The sequence below is a fragment of the Papilio xuthus genome, unplaced genomic scaffold (assembly GCF_000836235.2).
Source record: "Papilio xuthus unplaced genomic scaffold, Pxut_1.1 DF825928.1, whole genome shotgun sequence".
In the NCBI taxonomy this organism is placed as follows: domain Eukaryota; kingdom Metazoa; phylum Arthropoda; class Insecta; order Lepidoptera; family Papilionidae; genus Papilio; species Papilio xuthus.
The window spans coordinates 2,793,903-2,814,004 of NW_013532721.1; the positions used below are offsets into that span (position 1 = coordinate 2,793,903).

Below are 20,102 nucleotides of genomic sequence, written 5' to 3' on the forward strand. Positions count from 1 at the left end.
ATCGTATACAGTTGTATGAAACTTTTGTTATAAATAATTTATGTATAGGACGACCGATATATTTGTAGTTATACTTTTGAGAAGTTGTTTAGTTTAGAATGATAATTGTTATCATTTTAGTTTCGATTGTTGCTTGTTAACAAAATATTTATTAATACACACCAGACTGATACAACATCTTTAACTGATATCATTGTTTGTCGATGGTCTATTTTTTTCTCAAGTTTTAATTGTATTTTATGCCGTCTACAAAATTTGGAAATTAAAGATATAAGTAGTACTAAAATCTATAAGATTAATAGCTCAGTAAGAATTGTTTGAGCATACTTTTCATTCCTTCCTCCTCGCAAATATAGTATGTTTATAAATAAAACTTCAATTATTTATGGTATACCAAATATTCTAAATGTGTATTGTTGAATATCTTTTGTTAGCAATCCACAATTGGCATCTATCTACAGTTCACACAAAGGTACTCTGAATACCTAAGTAATATGTTAATGTATGCAACGTGGGGCCGATCATAGCGACCTTCATTTTGTACGGACCGACTGTACCACATTCAGAGCTCAGCCAAAAGACCTGTATTAATGTTGAGGTAAACCGGCGCTCTCCTCGGAATTAAAAAGAAAGGCGTACAATTGCCAACATTCTCTTTGATATCGTTTTAGATGTAAACGAAACAGTTATCCAATAATTTATATACGATGTTGCTTTAAGTATGAAAATATTCCACTCAGACTGTGAATCTTGGTAATACCACTTTTACTTAACCAGGCTTATATTTAATTTTACGAAACGTTTTTTTTGGCTACTAAATATATTTTTTTTACTAAACAACATAAAAGAATTATCTTGTTACATTCTTCCAGTCTCTTTGAAACGTCAAGTGACTCTCACTTGCAGAAAGCCGGCGGCAGATTTTTTACACATATGTTTTTATTTTTCTTATGCCATTTTCTAAGAATAAATGTAAATAATCGAAGATTTTTCTTGATTTATTCTCCTTAATTGTAAAAGCATTAAACCTAAGTAGTTGTAAATATTATCATTACTACAATAAAATGTAGAAAGTTGGCTGCATAGTTTTGATATTCTGGTGATTATTCCAATTTACCACAATACACTGATATATCATACAGTTGATATAACGATGTCATAATTTTGTTTCAATGGCCTAAAAGTACCATTTTCACAGAATTTTGATACACATTTTCGCATTTCCTCATTCATTTAGCTTAATATGTCCACTAGAGATCATTGCTTAATCTCTTTTAAGATAAAGTCAGCGTATATAAGAACAAATGGTAAGGGACTTGACAGCTGGATTATGTTACGCTCGTGACCTTTTTGAGAGCAGATTTTTAGCTTCATGCAAAACCTTCGGGTCGCATTGTAATGTTGAGTGACGGCTCAGTCGGGCACCATTGCTTTTGCTACGTGTATACGTATTGTACTGCTATAATAGAACTATGCCACTCCTGACATACTATCAATAGTTTTATTTGCTTAACTTTTTTTTGGTAAACTAGTTATAAATATTACTTTTGTCTTCGATTGTATGCTCTTTAGTATCATCATAGTTTTATTTATCTTTATGGCCATACATAACACTTTTAGTTCTTTCTAGTTACGGAATAGACGAAATTTTTTAAGGGGATTTCTAGAAAATATTTAAATGAAACAATTTCAACAAATGTTTCACGTCTTTGTCCCTTGAGCTCTCTTTACTTCGATGGTTATTCAACTCATAAAGAAATGTGGATTAAAACGTTGTACGAATTTGCGAAAAATAAAAGTGTAGTCCTTTCAACGTCTCACAGCAAAGTGCTTAACTTTTCTCTTGACTTAATAACATTCGTACCGTTTGTGCCCCAAAAACTTACGGATAAAATTCAAGTAGCGTGCCCAAACTTATTTATGTCGCCGTTTTTGTATAAAATTAGAATATAAGACACGGTATAATAAAAAAACTAAGGATCCTGAACGTGACGAGTAGAGACCTCACTTCATAAGATCATTTTTATAGCAAGTTCTTCACGAGAACGTGACGAGTATGCGGATAATAAAAATTGACTTTATCCACGTCCTAGTCTTTTCTCACTTAGAACAAACGTCCTAAAACAATCTTCATTGGGCCTTAATTATAATTTTGAATAGAGTACACGTATTTAGTTGAGTTACATTCAAGAGCGTCGGTGGCTCAAAGGTCAAGCACTTGACTTGCAATCTGCAGGTCCTGGGTTCGAATCCCGCCATGTACCAATGTGGTTTTTGATTTCCGATTTACATATGTCTATCTATCCAACGTTCTTATGGTGAAGGAAAACATCGTGATGCAACCTGCACATATCTGAGAAGAAATTCAAAGATATATGTGAAGTCAACCAACCCGCACTTGGCCAGCGTGCCCAACTATGGCCGAGTCACGCATAACATAGGGTAGGCTCCGAGCCCCTCGGTGGGGACGTTTAGTGAGCTGATGATGATGACATTTAATCTTTTTGTTTTTGTAATTAGACTAATTTAAGTTTTATCTCGGCCTTATCAATTAGTATTGCAAGAGTTGTAAAATAGCATATTGTTTAGTTAGATTGCATTAGTTACGTTTAAAGTAGTTTCAAATACCATTTGCGTAACTAGACTGTTCGGCGCCCTAGTCAAGATAAAATCGGAAACTTTCAAAAAGTTCGTATTGTATTTGATTTATTACTTAGATCTCACAATTAAACAAAATAATATACTTTACTTCCAATATCGTATATCCGAAAAAAAAACATTATAATGTCGCTCTTAATTTCTTTCCGATTTCCAAACATAAATATGTATATACATTTTTATTGATATCACAAGACTTTATCAAGTCCACTGAACAGGGGATTTATTTTCTTCAGGGAGGGACTCATGCCAATATTTTCCCTAACTTTATCTCCCCTCTAATCAAATCAGTGTCTTCAGAAGCTGGATAAATTTACAGTTTCGATTACAATTGTAACTTGTATTATATCATATTTTTATACATCAAGAAAAAAAGTTATAAAATGCATATTCACGTGAAACAGAGGCTTTTCATACAAAAGGAAATTCTTTCATACAAACATTATCAATAAAGTGTTAATACATGTATATGTGTGGTTTGCAAATTTTTTAAGCTATTGTGGTTTACGGGATATTTCTTGTTTATAAATATTTTAATAAAGTAATGTAATACGGAAGGTATTATCATAACAATCTATTGATCTGCTAAGATACATGCTTTTCCTGTTTATAACTATTGTGTACTAAATTCAATTCTTTCATTTATTTTCTAGTATTAGTAAAGCGTAGAACTGAATAGTGTTGTGTTGTGTCGTGCATTACAAAACTTTACGATAGGTATGTACTGTGTTTAAAACCAGGATTGTGGTACCAATTAAATTGGGTTTAAATTTTCTTTAATATTTTTTCTATGTGCGGCTAGATAAAATAACTGCATGGTGTGATATTGCTTTTTTAACTTTTAATTTACAGTTGGCTGCATATTGTGTCACAATATTAACGCTTTATTGACTTCATCACTAAGCCGTTATAATGGAGTTTAAAAATAAAGAATAACTCATTATGCTATTTATGCTCTAACATTGTCGATATATTGGAAAAGAAAATTTGTGATATTATTTTTTTTTTATCTCATTTTTAATATGTAACGCATACCATTGTAGTAAGACTCGTTTCTTTACTTAAATAATAAATTCGGGGTACTTGCAAAGGGAAATCGGATGCTTGCTTGTCCAATTCCTAAGGAAAGCCACTTTATTTATTATAAGGTCGTGGATTGATAGTGATCAAGACGCAACAGGTAAAATGTGGTGCAAAGGTCACATAGGTCGGCGCCGTCGCCACCACGGAGCCTAATTAATTCATGCGATGGTTAGACTGTCATATATGTTTGTATTCTCACCCTAAGGATGTGCCAAATTGTTTTAATCATACATACTCCAGGTGGATAATTTTTTTTGAGGTAACGTAAAAAGCTCTTTACTTAGGTAGATATGTCGCGAACTTGCATCAACTTGTATGCTACATATGTACAGTCCATACATTTATATGAAGGTATATTTTATATATAGTTTATTTATTAAACAAACTTTATTTAATGTCTGTGATATAGAATTTAAAGGCTACAACTACTCGTATAATTACAAGCGCTTGACATTTAATTAGGCCAACGAAACAAAGAGAGGTACAAAAATTTGTACGATATCTTCTCAGCGTTCGTGCTACGGAATATAATAAGACAATTTTAACTGCCTGCTTAATATAGAACTCAATTACATTTATCTAAAGAGGTCGTTACCTAAAATATAAGTATAAATTAATTTTATAGTGTCTAAACCATCTTTGAAATGTCCGTCTCTTGCCTCTTCTTCAAGGCTATGACTGTCAACTATCTGTTATATGTATTTATACTCCACCTTTTAAAGTAGAGAGACAAACTTATCCAGTATTTATCAACGTTTGACTTTGCTACATCTAACCCTTAAACGATATTGCCGTGGGGGTACGAGGGTGGTAATGTCGTTTCGTTTAGTCGCGAGTTGCCGAGACTCACACTCGCAGACCATGCGAATGAATTATACCCTTGAGGATGCTTTTCAATCGATCATTCAGTTCAAGACTACGTTACGGTCACATGGAGCTTTTACTCGGTAAATGTTGGCCATTGTTGAACTACTATTTATTTAGTTTTTTTTTAATTTGTGATGTTAGACCACATGATACGGAGATATAAGTTTTATTGTCAATATTTTAAGGACGTAAGCACACTATTTATTTATTTTCATATCATTTCTGTTTTTTTAATGCTGTCAGGTTGCCTCATGGTTGCTTTACCCACACTTCAGAATTCACACGTTTCATTGGAATTTCCTTTATGTTAAATGCTGTAAGATAGGATTCTGTCTAGTATAAAAGACATTTCCGAATTCGTTTAGAACTTGAGCATTCCCGATTTCAAACAAAGACGCATTCTCCTTCGGTTGAAATAACAAAAGATAACATCTTTGGTATTGATTTCGAGTAATCGTCGTATTTATTTGGATTGATTGTTAAAATATACCTAGTATGGCAGACACGGTTGAGCATTATAAAGTTGTATTTCAGCTTATTTTCGTTCCATACGGATATTAAATTATCTTTATCTAATATTGAATTTATATATTTCGTGTGTAGCCCTAATAAACAAGACTCGATGACATCAAACATGCGTGCTAATTAAAGCCATTTGGTAACTCGGCCAATAAAACTATACGAGTAATATTCCATCTATATTGGTTACATTTGTTTTAATTTAAGGTCTATTAGCAATCAAATTATTAAAAAAAAAGATGCTTAATTACGCCTTATGTCTTATCGTCCTTATTAAATTCAGGTTTTTTAAATAGTCCTGTCAAAATCGACTCAGAGCGGCCCAGAAGCGCTAATGATGTTGACAGTGGCAACTCCCCAGCCCCACTCCATACTCACACTCTCCTGCAGCCCAACGCTCCACGCGACTCCCTCGCGAATCGAACGCTTCTCTAAACCTCTCAAATCTTGTTATGTACGCCATTTATCGACACTCGTCCCTATACGTCGTAAATTTATTGCTTTTTTTGCCGTTTGGTGTAAAAAAAATAAACGACGCGACAACGCAATTACCGCGGAATGGCTTAGTGGAGAATGCTGTACTGGAATTTATGGTGGCTATAAGTGCAGCTTGAGCGAGGTCGCATCGATTTTGCTTTTTATACTTAATCATACACCCTATGAACAGTCCCCACGACACAAACCATCATGAAATATCACTCATGTCTAATTACGTCTACATTTCTTACCATCTCTGTTGCCACTGCAGACATGAGGTATACCGCTCCGATCCCTTAATCTTTACAAACCTCAAATGCACATGTCATGACATGCCGTATATATTCTACTATGTTGAACCATGGCGACTAAACCATCCACGATAAGTTGAGAACCTAGTCGGCAGATTTAGAATTTTTAATTCTTAATAATGTACTGCAATATTATAATGTAAATTAATGTTGTTGTTGTTCCACAGGCTCCATCATGTTTCACGTGCGGCGGCGGCCGGCAGACTCGCAGCCGCGGCGACGCAAGAAGAAGGCGGGTGGTGCTGCGCGGCCTGGCACGGAACCTCTGCTGGTCGAAGTAGCACCCGACGGCTCCGCGCTAGAGAACGGACGCCGCATGCGACTCGCCGATGTGCTAGAGGTAACCTGCATTCTAGTGACAATACGATACATCTGTTATATCACATTAGAGTAACTCAACGTTAGTTGTATGGCTCAAACTTCAGTATACCTCACAACTTATGATCGAAGTTGCTGCTTTTCTCGTATAAAAAACTGTTACAATGCATATCAGAATTGTTACATCCCTAGAATTTATTTTCTAACTTATAAAGTTAAATACAACATCCTAACAAGTTAAATACAAAATGGAAAACTGAAATATTTGCTCATACATGGGAAAGTTTGTAACTCAAATAAATTCAAATTTAACAATTGTGCTGTATAAACAGCACCACAGCGCGTTCGTCTTTATTATGTGAGTTGCCACGTATAGTCGTGACACAGATATTGTTCAACATAACTTTGTAAAATTAATTTCATTAAATTTCTAAAAAAAACTTTTTTTTTCTATGTATGTATCGACTGGTCACTTTACACGTTCATTAATAATAGTGATGACTAATAAAAAAATGGGTTTGGCGTGAGCGTATATTATACTATGTGCAATAGGAAATTATGTTTATGTCGTGTCAACTTATAATTACGGTTTTTATAATATTACTTTCATTGGTTCAGGTATGTAAAAAAGCTTTGTTAGGACATAGCATTTTCCTTGACATATATTATAATAGTCATCGAATCGAAGGTTAAAAACTTAATTAGGTAGATGTTTCCGTGAATTTTCAAATACACGCCTGTTTTGAAACATTATTGCTATTTCTATCTGCATAAAGAGATGAGAGGGATGGCAATATTGTTGTAATATAAGTATTTCAACAGTGGAGACTTACCCTTAGCATTACTTTGTTATATGTTTAATCTGATTAGGTAACGTAATGCCTCCGGATAAGAGCTTTCGGCTCGGCGCTCTCGGATTCATTTCCTTGGACGTGGATATATGATATTTGAAAGCTACACGATTTGAGTTTTAGTGTGTAATCTTCTTGCTTCATTACCCATTTCCACCTTCCCCCTTCATTGATATTTTAGGTCAATCATAAGAGCATACATAATCATTTATGTCCGTTACCTATTGGGGTAGGCACAGACCACCATTGACTCTGTCCTGACACACTTCTCTCGCTTTTACATATATTCTTACATCTACATATACATGCACGTTATTTGTAATTTTACAATTGAAAATGCTTTGATTATTTCGATTTCTGGTCAAGATAAAAAAAACATTAAAAGCTTTTAAAGCTTGAAATATTTTTAAACTAGCTGTTGACCGCTTTAGCTTTTTACATTTATAACTGTACATAATAGATAAAAGTTTAAAGCACTAAGAATTACATATCATAGCCTTAAGCCCGCTTTACAAGCTTTCTAATGTATTTTATTCATATCTAGTCGAGTACTCAGGTTTCATATAATATGTTTTTATTATGATACATTACAAATTGACTGCGTTGAATATTTTTATTGCTCTCTGGAATAGAACACATTCGTATAAAAAGGATTTATATTATTTATTACTTTCGTACTCGTGGAATTTCGTTCACCTTGACATGTGAAGGCGAATATTTGCTTGTTAAAACATTAGCCATGCGAGCCCGGCAGCGTCCGGGAATGACTGAATTTTTAAGATTTTTTTGAATAATGAATGACAAGTTGCACTCAAATAAATCCAATCTTTTTAATTTTTCTAAATTTTATTACAGTTTTATTACTTTTGTAAGGTGTGAAAATTTGCAACTTATATTTTTGTTGCGGATAAATTACTATGGATAATAAAGTCGTCCACAAAGTGATTCACAAGTTCTTGTATATGTGTTCAGGTGGGTTCTGGCAACGGCACCGGCCTGCAGCTGTACGGGCCGTCAATCCAGCCGCGGCACTGCGTGGTTGCGCCTGCAGACGGTGGCTACAGCGTAACACCGCTGCACCCCGACGCACAGGTCTACCTTAACGGACGCAGGGTCACCCACACGCAGCGATTGCAGGTACACTTAGTGACCATTATGATTTATTCATCATTACACTTTAGCTATACAACAAACCTCATATTGTATATTCGTACTCGTATATTGAGGCGTAGAAACAACGTCTTAGTTGTACTATTTGCTAACAGTTATCCATCTAATCTAGAAGGATAAGACAGCTCGTAGCCTCACGTCCTTTCATCACTTGTAAAAGGTATTTAAAATACCTGTGTAGTGTATATGATTATTAAAGGCACACCCTTTGTTTTAACAGGTCTTTTTAAAAAAATATTTCATAAAATGTTTTGAAAATTGCTCCTGAACATTTAAAAGTCGGTCAGTTTTATATCAAATAGATTTTTTGCCTCTTGAAATTTGCTTTGGATTTTTCGTGCTTTTAAAAATGTATCCTCTTCTTTGACATTTTTTTTAGTACCCAGTTAAAGTTTCGTAGTGTAAAATATTGCGATGCACGTACGGTTTATATTTTACATAGGTACGTACGTGTTGCAAATGAATTCACACTTATGCTACTCAAATATGCAATTACACTTCTACTAGAGCTAACATTCGTACCTTGCTTACATTAACTGTCAGAAATATTTATTTTTCTAGCATATCAACCATATGAAAAGTGTATTGCACGAGTTGAAGTAATTAACACAATTTTAATTAAAAAGTATATCATTACTACAATTATTATTACAATTTACACATTTTTTTATTACATACCGGCTTTTTACCGCGACTTCGTCCGTGTGGAATTAAATAAATAATTATTGGTAGCCAATGTGTCTTTCTAGACCATTTTATGTCCATCTAATACTAAATTTCAGCAATATCCGTTGCGCCGCTCTGGAATTATCTTTTAACATCCTTCCATCAATCTAAACTAAACATTCGTATTCATTATATGAGGTTAGATATACACCTTTTGTCTGTTTACATAGAAATATCATCGTGTAAAAAGTTTTGAAAGCATATTATAACGTCACCGAACCCCGCCCCTACATTTCGCAGGCTATCAGACTTGCCGCCGTATATTTCCTAAGGCACTATATTAAATTATTAACGCGACGAGAGAATGACTTTTAGACAACTATAGCCAAAACTTTTTCGTCCATTTGGAAACCAGTTAAATAATGAATAAGATTTCATTCAGACGATGATATAGATAAAAAATTATTATAAGATATTTATGTTTTGGTAATTTTTGTAAATATTTGATTATCAAGGGTAATATGTCAAGTTTATACAGCCAATATTCTACTTTAATGTTAGCAGAAAATAGTTTACCCAGTCACCCTATTTACGACCTCCCGCCAGCGCCTTACCGACCTTTCGAGAATTAGCCTTAATGCTTCCAATAACATGTACAAAATTATTGAGTCGTTTTGTTGTACTCGACATTTAATTAACTGAGCTTATGTTCGTACTTTATTGACGTGGCTTTTACTTTCATATTAACTAACGTAAGGCTGCCAACTTAAAATAATTGTAGACCCGAACGAATAAAAAAAAGTGACGTCAAGGACTTGCAACCCTTAATTTCTTATATGATGAAAAGAAACGACGGCCTGTTATTAACACATGAACAATTGGAACTAAAGTCAAAACTGTGACAGCCCTAGCTATTCGTAATGACCCTACGTATAAAGGTCGTCGCCAATTCACTAACCCAAAGTAATTCTGTGACTACAACTGTGGTAAATTGCAGTTAAATACTGCAAATATAACCGTTAGAATAAATGGAAACGATATCGTGAAACTTATCATTTCTTCTTTATTTTCATAATTTTTATTAATTATGACTAAGGCTAAACATATCAGTTTTTGTCTAAATTATTTTAAAACGTTTTATCTACGTACTCCATTGATATACATACATATATATGATAAAATTTCTTGTTAAATTAGTATATTTTGATGTTAATTCATAGAATATACATAATATATTTTTAATGGGCTTTCTTAGCACGGTTGCCTGGTGAAGTTCGGTCGCGTGTCTACCTTCCGCTTTGTGGACCCCGCGCAGGAGAATCTCATGAACAGGAACTTGGCACAGTCACAGAACTACGGCTCCGGCTCCATATACGACAGGTCAGTTATTGAAGTCGTTCAATCATCTTTTAAATGTTGTAGACAAATGTTCAATTTATTGTAGAAATTTCCATCCTATAGTCATGTAAATTCGAGTAGATGTTTCATTTGTACACTGCAACATTGTTTTTTATATATTTAAGCTCTAACTCCAATTGTATAGATTTAAAATTGTTGCTTGTTAATCACCTCTTTCTACTATTTTGTTATTATGTTCGTTCATTGTTGTTTTTTTTTCGTTGCATGTTTCTGTCACTGGCTCACCACATACGCTTGTTTTACCTTTAACGCGTTAGATCGCCGACGTCGGCGGAGAATAGCGGCGCGATGTCCCCTACCTCGCTCGCGTCCCACCACGCCGACCTCGACACAAACTCGAACGCGAACGTGACCAACGACACCGAGTACCCGGGCACCGCCAGCCCCGTCTCGCACGACGCGTTCGCTTATAGAGACGGCAACGACACCATGTCGCCCTACAACAACAACACGCTCAAACTGGACAACGAGTCGCTCATGATGTCGCAGCACCTGAGCGACTCCAAGGACGACTATATGAGAGATGAGCCCTCCGCCGCAGGCTACGCCGACCAGGAGCAAAGCGCAGCCGTCAGCCGCACCGGCTCACATTACAAGGATAATTACGAGACCACCTTTGATTTAGACGGTAACGTCGAGACGAAGAGCATTTGCAGCGCTAAGAGTGGTGGTTCGGGACACGATAACAGGTATGGAAAGTTTTTGTTGCTTGAAATATTTTGGCACTTAAATTTAGGTCAACACTGCATTTACGTTGGTTATCTTTTATATATAAAATAAAAAGTACATAAATTGAAATTTAATTTTTATAGACGAGAGGTAAGTGCTACAATAAATACAGTGTATATAATAATACGTTAGATGAAAAATAATTAAGTGATAATAGTGTTGAACTAATGTGTCCTTTCCAACATGTAAAATAGCTTGCCCTTAATGGTGAGAAAAGTCCAGATGTGCAAGCCCAGCGGCGGTATCTTACTCCAAGTCGTCCTTTTTTGTTATGAATCATAAATTTTTAAATAGTCGATAGTTGTTTATTCGAAATTATATATTTTGTGAAACACATTACGAATTAAATGTTCACAACTTTTGTTGCTATAATTTGTGATGAATTTTTAAATGAATTCAAACGAATACAATGTAATAATGTCGTATTTTCACAGTATTTTAATAATGTATATTGATGTATGTGTGTGTGCAGGGTGTCAACGTGTGCGCGGCCCGGCCAGGAGGCGATCCTGCCGGCCGTGCTGGAGTTCCCTGAGGCGGGGCAGGCGCAGTTCCTCGCCGCCGTCATCACCAGGCTCGACCCGCACGCGCCCGCCTTCAAATTAGCACCAGTATACACATTATATTTGTGTGCCAGGTACTTGAAGCTTAATTTAAAAAAATATGTATTTAAAAGGTTTTACATATTTTTGGGTAAAATACGCTTGCGTCTCTCTTTTATTGAGCACAAATTGTTGAAGTCATTTTAAAGCGGGTTTGAATTTTATTTATATACTAACTAATACTATTTCCTGTTGATGTTTAATGCGAAGTGTGTATCGACCTCGTCAGATACCGCGCCTCTACGCACTACCGACCGGAGCTGACGCCAACAGAGCGCGCGCACAAGCTGACCGCCTTCCTGCACCACGTTGCTACGCTCATACACGCCACCGTACAGGTAACAACAACAAAACTATAACAAATTGTAAATATTTTATAAAAGTCTCATGTAAAGGTTCCCTTATATCCATTAAAACTATTATAAATAACTAACATTATCTGTTTATTGTATGTTAAAGTAATATAATTCCATAGGAGCGGTGCACGGACTCGGCGGCGCAAGCGTTCTGGATGGCCAACGCGAGTGAGCTGCTGCACTTCCTCAAGTGCGACAGACACATCTCCTCCTTCTCCACGCAGGCACAGGAACTGCTGCCGCAGACTGTACAAAACGCATTTAGGTATACTTACACTTCATAACTTAACAGAATAAGAGCTCTTTATTCGTGATTTTTTTAACTACGGTTTTAAAACTTACGGGTAAAAAATTGAGACCAATTCCCAGATACACGGAAAAATGTTTGGCTAATCGCATTTTGCAACACATATACTGCCTAAATTTACACTCTTTGAACAACATGTATTTATAAAGTGGCATTAAAACAGTATTATTTGTCCAGCAATCTAGTGACGTGTTTCCAAGAGGAGCTGGGGCGCGCGCTGGTGACACTGAACAGTCCGGCGGGCGAGGGCGGCGAGGCGGGCGACGCCACCGAGGCCACCGCGCCCACGCTGCAAGCCCTCGCCGCCGCCATGGTGCTGCTGCGTCGCTGCCGCGTCAACGCCGCGCTCACCATACAGCTCTTCTCACACCTCTTCCACTACATCAACGCATACTGCTTCAACAAGGTAACTACTTATTATATACAGTTTGGCAAAGAGTTATTTTATGGTTTTCGTGTTCGTTTCCTTGTAGAGTATCGTTAACTCACATGTGTACGTTCTAACTCATTAGTTGGTGTTGGAGCCGGGTACGGTGAGCGCTCGCTGGGGCGCAGCGCTATCAGCCCGCCTGGCGCTATTGGCCGCCTGGGCGGAGCGCCAGGGCCTCGAGCTCGCTGCCGACTGCCATCTCGCGCGCACGCACCAAGCCGGTAAAAAACATTTTTGTAACATTCGATATATGGGTGAAACTCAGATGTGAAATTTATCTTATTAATTGGTTTAATTAATTTAACTTATAATTTAACAATTTTTCAAGCTCGGCTGATCCAAGGCGAGTACCGCACGGCGGAGGAGGTGCGCGCGACGCTGTCGGCGTGCGTCAAGCTGAACTCGGTGCAAGTGCGCGCGCTGCTCGCTCCCATAGCCCCGCCCGACATCGTGGACGCCGCCGTCGCGCACGCCCGCGCACTTGCAGACGAACTATACAGGGCCGACGGCAGAGAGGTAAAAACGTACTACATTATACCAACGACGAAACTGTGATGTGAATCAAAAAAAACCTAGTCTCCATGAGATTTGGCTTAATGTTGTTTACTAAACCGTGATTGAATGATAGATCCGCGCAGAGGAGAGCCGGTGGCTGGGCGCGGCGCTTCTGATCCCCGGGGACGGGTTCAGCGCGGAGGTGGTGCGCGGGGTGCCGCCCGGGCTGGCGGAGTTCGTGGCGCCCCTCCAGCGAGGCGCGCTCTGCCGGCTCGTGCACCAGCCGCGCGCGCTCGGCGCCTGGTCCGTCTACCTCGCCACGCACGCCGCGCACGCGCAGCCGCGACACGACACGCGCCCGCTCATCGTGCGCCTCAACAAGAACTCCTCCGGCATGGGGCTCAGTATTGTCGCTGCCAAGGTATATGCTCGATCACTTCACACACTATATACTACTCTCGTGAAATATATTTCAAAAACTTCACATGTTGTGTAAGTGTGTATACAAAACACTTATACCATTTATACATGCTTTCGGTAATAAATACTCATATAAATTCACTATTTTAAAGAGTGTCATTTTTTATAAAATTGTTTCATGTTAACGAACGTAGCTTAAATATGTCTTGTTAACAAATTAATGTTTTATACCAGGGTGCGGGTCAGAGCAAGCTGGGCATCTATATAAAGTCGGTGGTGGCGGGCGGCGCGGCGGCGGCAGACGGCAGGCTGGCGGCCGGCGACCAGCTGCTCTCCGTTGACGGACACTCGCTCGTCGGCATCACACAGGAAAAGGTCACATACATGCAACACACGTACAGTCATAAATCTTTACTTCTCTTGGTTATATTTTTTCATAGTAAATTAATATTCGAATACGATATTTATAGGCAGCAGAATATCTTGTCCGTACCGGACCTACGGTGACGCTGGAAGTGGCAAAGCAGGGCGCTGTGCTGCACGGCCTCGCCACGCTCCTACATCAGCCTGCGTACAACCAGCGTCAAGGTAATACATAAAATAGTTTATAAAAAGCTTGTTGGTATACTTGTTCATATAGAAAGGTTGTGTAAGTGATGTGAGTTGACTGTGCAGAGTACGAGGAGGTGCAGTACGAGGCGCGCGGGCGACGCAACTCGGGCACGTACACCAACCCGCACCCCGCGCTGCTGCGCCCCGCCGCGCCCCTCACTGAGCTCGCCACCGCAGGCACTCATATACATATTTGCCAGCTTCTTTTGTGTTTTATCAATTTTTTTCAGTTTTACGAATGTCCGGTTTCGTTGTGTTCTAACATGGTTTTCTTCTCGTTTTAAGTACTATTTTGTTTTGTTTTCAGTTTCATTTTATTTTATGGTTTTGACATTTCCGTTTGAAGGTGATGGTTTGTTTGTTTTTGTTGCGATATCTATTTTTGGCTTTTGGAATTTGACCATTTTGTATCTTGCCCAGTGTTCATGCGTGTTTCGAATTCCAGGATACGGTCGTCGCCCGATGTATGATCCATTTCATCTTAGAGATGAATCTACCGAGTCGAGTACGGATGATAGCGAGGAGTGTCACCATCACTATCACGGTTCCATTCCCAGGTTGATTATAACATTGGATAGAGAAAATAATCAACTGCAAGACGATCTGTCCCCGGAAACTCCGGGCTGTCCGATCGAACTCAAGAGCGGCCCCGCCTCGGCGCGCCCTATACCTATTTTTACATTTACCTGCGAGGATTTCGACGAACTACAAAGACATAATCAAACCCAGGCCCCGAGCCCTCATAGAGATCGCGAAGAAGCGCCGCCGATTCCCGAGCCCCCCGCAAACTACGATCAGTCGAGTGAAAGCGGCGAGGCTATTTGCTTGCCGCCGAAAATGTCGCCGATCGAGCCGAAGCTTACGCTGGACTTGTTGAATGCGCGCGCAAGGGAGGCGGAGAGCTACCGGCGGCGCTGCACCGCCGGCGACGAGTGCGTCAGCGCCTGCGAGTGTTGCCGCACACCGCAGCCCGACGCACAGCAGATACCTTACATTGACGAGCCCAACTCGGAACCTGTTATATTTGAAAACGATTGCGCCGACGAGAGAGTTGCTACGCCAAAAATCCGAAGGATTCTGCCGTCTGTGTCTATAGATCAATGCGATGAAAAAAAACCGGTGACCGCGGATGCCGAGTGCCAGACGTCTTCCTCCCCCGAGCACGAGGCCACTCAAACTATATCGGAGTCGATGTCTTTAATAGAAAGAAAAAAAGATCTAAGTTTGAATCTCGAAAAAGAATCCAAAAATATAGAAGGCATCCATAGTCGTTTGAAGTCTACATTATTCAATATGTCAAAATCAATTTCTAGTAAATCGGAAGATACCGAGGGACCGTCCACTTTTTCCACTTCGGAATCATTCGATGAAACTATGAATGAAAAATACGAGCGTGTAGATAATGTTATTACAAATGTTATTCAACATGACGCAAAGCAAATATTAGACAGCATCGACAGAAAGTCGTGGAAGTCGCCCGATGAATACCGACCCGCTTTTGGGAAAGTTAAAGCTTTGACGAAACGCTTTAATGAAATGAACTTGAAATACTGTGTCAAAAGCTACAAGCGGAACTGTCAATCTAGTCCCAACCTTTGCGCCCGTGATGATACGAGATCTAAACTAAAAGACTGTTTACCGATTAGCACCAGTTTGGCTGACTTACAGTTTGATCACACTAAAACCGATACTAGCTACACTAAAGATACTAAAATGTCTGATGACGAAGTAAAGAGCATCCTGATACAGCTGGAGGACTGGTCAAGATACGGCTCGAGAGGCAGCGAGGATACTCTCGCACAAGGGAACGAATTTGAATTACCGAATCTACCTTCAGAGGAACAAACCGAAAACGCATCTCAAAACGGTAGTATTATTTTCAACGAATTTGTTGAAAAGAAGCCGCGAACAATAACACTCGATACTATCAAACTGAAGTCGAATCAGTCCAGTATGACTTCTGTTCGGACTAAATCTAGCAAAGATTATATAGCGGAAAGCGGCAGCTGTGAAAAAATTACTGGTCTAAAACCGCCACAAGTGATCGCTGTCACACACAAGCATGCATCGTTACTGGACGTGTCCACAGAAAGGGGTTTAAATGTCAGTCGACACTCGTATGAAAAAGTGGCTCAAAGTTGTCCGGACATTAGCAGTGGCAGTGTAAAAACCCCAACAGTTTGCTCTGCAGCTCTCAACACCTCGCAAGTAATGAGGAACAAATTCGGCGACCAGCTCGGACAACCGCGTAAGACACACAATCGCATGAAATAGGTGTGTTCTAGACCACCGCACTCACTTTAATATCTTTTTTTGATTTTTGCTGCTGCATGTTTGAATTATTTTTGGATTTATTTTATTTGCAGGTTTTAGCCTTAATTTTTATGGCACTGTTTTATTTATCTGTCGTCGTCGTACTGTGATTTACTGCTTATTTTATGCCTTAAAATGATTTTTGAAGCAACTGAATTATTAAGTTATTTAAAGTCTTATTTTTCCGTCCTTTTTTAGTGTAAATACCAACCACACTTTAAATTCTGGCACAGTATATCTTAAACAGAAGGGACTGTCGCATGCCCTTATTATTTACGAATTATTTTTTCTCTTTTTCGATTGCAACTCAAATTTGACATATTTCGTGGGATTACTGTGCAAACTGTAGATGATTGTACAAAAATTTATACTTAGAAATGTTTTTGTATCATCATCAAATCGAATTACAAAATCGTATAGTTCATAAACTAATTAGGTTAATTCTTTAGGAGGTGCTCTCCGGCGCGCGTCAGAACGTGACCTGCCATCGCGGCTGGCTGCGGAGCCCGTAAAGCCTAGCAAGAGTACGCCCGCGCTGCACCACGCCCCGCCCAGTGCGCACCCCGCCCACCCAGCTCACATCGCGCCACAATCACAGCCCCAGCCCGCGCCTTCGCACACGTAAATATTGCCACTCTTTACTTTCTTTTCTTATGATATTTGCTCAGGGCAATGATAAAGTGCAATTGTAAATTTGTAATTCTAAATGTGTTGTATAACTTATTTTCCAGTGGCACCCTCAGTCCCGTAGGCTCGAGCCAGTCGGGCGGCAGCGCTTGGGCGGGCAAGTCGCGCAGCAGCCACAACCTGACTGCCGCCGCACAGGGCGACGCCTTCTACCAGAACCTCTCTTCTGTAAACTCGCACCCACAGGGACACCAAGACAGGTACACTCACTATGCTACTGAATTTTAAATATCAATATAGTTTATCTGTCGATTATAATTATTTGAAAAAGTTTTAACAATATACATTGTTTTATTATGGTTTGAGTTATTCTTTGTTCTTTGTATACAGATGGTGGAATTACCGCACGACTGGCAATAGACCACAGTCCGCTCATTTTTCAGCAGCGGGCTCTGAGCCGCAGTCGGAACCTTCGCCACATCAACAGGTTTGTATTTGGAATATACTAGATACGACAAAAAAATCTTTTCACCTTTATTATATTATATAAAAAAAAAATCGAATTGTTATTTTTTTCTTCGTACAGATTAACAGCGCAAGTTCTGCGAGTATCCGAGCGGCTAAGTTGGCGGAGATGTCAGAAGAAGTCACGAGGAGGCAGCAGCAACAGCAGCAGCAGCAGCTTCTTTCGCAGCAGAAGCAGCACACGCTGCCGCACCAGCACCAGCACGCGCAGCTCAACCAACACCAGTCTCCGCTCGCACATCAGATGTCGCCCCAGCAAATGCAGCACCAGCACCAGAATCAGATCGCCCACCAGGCCAACCATATCCAGAATCAAATGGCACAAACTGGATATCAATCGAGTCAGCTCGATCTGCAATTGAATCAATTGCACCAAAATCAAGCTGCACATCACATGAGTCCTATGAGCCAGCAGGGTGCGATGGGGCAGCACCTGGGCCAGTTCAGCCAGAGCCAGATGCATATCCACCAGAGCGCGGCGCACTACCCGCAGCAGGGGTCACCGCAGCTGCCCGCCGCGCACCCCGCGCACCCCGCTCATCCCGCTCACTCACAGAACATGCACCAGCAGTACGCGCACTCGCAGCTGCAGAGCTCGCCCAACATGTATCACAATCAACATCAGCAACCACAAAGGTCAGTTGTCAAATATTTAGTAAAAAATATTCAATAACAGTAAATTAATTATTTAATGCAGTTGGTTATACAAATTCTATTATTTGTATGTACGCAATAAAATACAAAGTAATCATTATTACATACATTTAAAGGTACGATTGGCATCCTCCTGGCCCGCCGTCGCCACAAAGATCACAACCTCCAGTTGCTCCCAAGCCACAGGTATGCAATAAAAAAAGATTTAAATAAATTTTCTAAATTACTATAAATTAATAAAAAATCAATTTTCTCAGGGCGCGCGGCGGTCAGAGACGGAAGACGAGCAGATACAACAATTGCAGCAGTCGCACAGTACCACCACAGTCCAGCCTGAAGATGGTACCAGATTTTTTTACATTCTACTTCTATGATGTTTAAAAATAACATATTGAAGTGACGCTATAGCTTCAATTTAATAAAATGTTTGTAATAAGTGTCGGTGCTTCTGCACAGAGCGGTACGTGGCTAGCGCCCTGGAGCCACCCGCGGTGTCAGTGTACCCAGCTGGAGGGTCGGCGGGCGCAGGGGGCGCGGCGCGGCAGCAGCCCGCCCACAACCCCTGGCAGCGCGAGGAGCGCGAGCGGCAGGCTGAGGCGCGCCGCGTACAAGCACGTGCACGCAGGTAATGTGCACGCTCACTCTCCATAAGTAATCTATAACTCCCTTCAAACATGTCGCATCAAGCGTTGAAATTTTATGATATATAATACATTTATGATACTTTAATTAACAACTTTTTCTCTTTACTCTATATTTTTTTTCTATTCTCAAGAAAAATTAATAATATGAATGGGTGTTGCAGGGACGCGACTATAGCTCAGTTGCTGGCGCTGGGCGCGTCCCGCACTCCGGTGCAGAACCAGCAACTGCGCGCGCTACAGTTGGAGCGGGACTTCGAGCGACGCGCCACGCAGCACGATCATGTAACTACGCCTTACCTCAATTTATATCACAAATAATTTGTTATATATAAATTGATATTTTCATGTTTAATTTATTTCCGATTAACAGGAAGAGGGTGGAGGCGCAGAACTTGGTGCGGACGAGGAGAGCGACTCACGATCGGCATCAAGATCGCCGTCGCCCGAGCACCAGATGCACATGCAACAGCAGCAGCAGCAGCAGCTGGATAAGCACTCGCAGCAAATGCAGCAGCACACGTCACAAATACAGCAAATGGCGCAGCACTCCCACCATATGCAGCAACAACAGTCGACTCATGCGCATCAGATTCAACAACAACACCTGGCGCAACACTCCCAGCACCTTCATCAACAGCACTCGCAACACGTGCAGCAGCAACATTCTATGCACCACTCGCAGCAGATACAGCAATCGGCTCAGCAACAGCAGTCTCTGCCGCAGCAACAGCAACTGCAGCAACCACCCAAGTCTATACTCAAATCTAATCCACGCAGCGACATTACCAATGGATATGCCGCCGATACAGTTAGTATCGCATACGTCTTGTTACACCTTGAGTATGGCAGTAATATACAATGACTGAATGGTATATTGATATTTTTTCCAGACGTTGGAGGAGAGTCGCATGTCGGAGCTCGCCGAGAGCGTGTCAGGACTGAGCGTGTCTGGGGGCGCGCCTGCTCCCCCCGAGCGCGGCTCCTCCTTCGCGGTGATGGCGGGCCGGCGCGCACTTTCTCCCGCCGCCTACGATGCGCACGCGCACGCC

The 20,102-nt window shown here is 40.2% G+C and overlaps 1 protein-coding gene across 1 annotated transcript in view; it reads left to right on the forward strand.

The window, feature by feature from the left end:
* Positions 1-20,102, forward strand: part of cno (adherens junction formation factor afadin) — a 46,466-nt gene that overhangs the window by 24,969 nt on the left and 1,395 nt on the right. Inside the window, exons 10-32 of the mRNA XM_013322134.1 lie at positions 6,083-6,255; positions 8,057-8,221; positions 10,176-10,300; positions 10,597-11,028; positions 11,541-11,705; positions 11,900-12,008; positions 12,146-12,291; positions 12,511-12,739; positions 12,846-12,984; positions 13,092-13,279; positions 13,392-13,679; positions 13,913-14,053; positions 14,149-14,266; positions 17,053-17,224; positions 17,335-17,490; positions 17,621-17,717; positions 17,817-18,391; positions 18,526-18,595; positions 18,667-18,751; positions 18,866-19,034; positions 19,215-19,335; positions 19,424-19,861; positions 19,944-20,099. Coding sequence (XP_013177588.1) covers positions 6,083-6,255; positions 8,057-8,221; positions 10,176-10,300; positions 10,597-11,028; positions 11,541-11,705; positions 11,900-12,008; positions 12,146-12,291; positions 12,511-12,739; positions 12,846-12,984; positions 13,092-13,279; positions 13,392-13,679; positions 13,913-14,053; positions 14,149-14,266; positions 17,053-17,224; positions 17,335-17,490; positions 17,621-17,717; positions 17,817-18,391; positions 18,526-18,595; positions 18,667-18,751; positions 18,866-19,034; positions 19,215-19,335; positions 19,424-19,861; positions 19,944-20,099 — 4,457 coding nt within the window. The remainder of the gene's footprint in view (positions 1-6,082; positions 6,256-8,056; positions 8,222-10,175; positions 10,301-10,596; positions 11,029-11,540; positions 11,706-11,899; positions 12,009-12,145; positions 12,292-12,510; positions 12,740-12,845; positions 12,985-13,091; positions 13,280-13,391; positions 13,680-13,912; positions 14,054-14,148; positions 14,267-17,052; positions 17,225-17,334; positions 17,491-17,620; positions 17,718-17,816; positions 18,392-18,525; positions 18,596-18,666; positions 18,752-18,865; positions 19,035-19,214; positions 19,336-19,423; positions 19,862-19,943; positions 20,100-20,102) is intronic.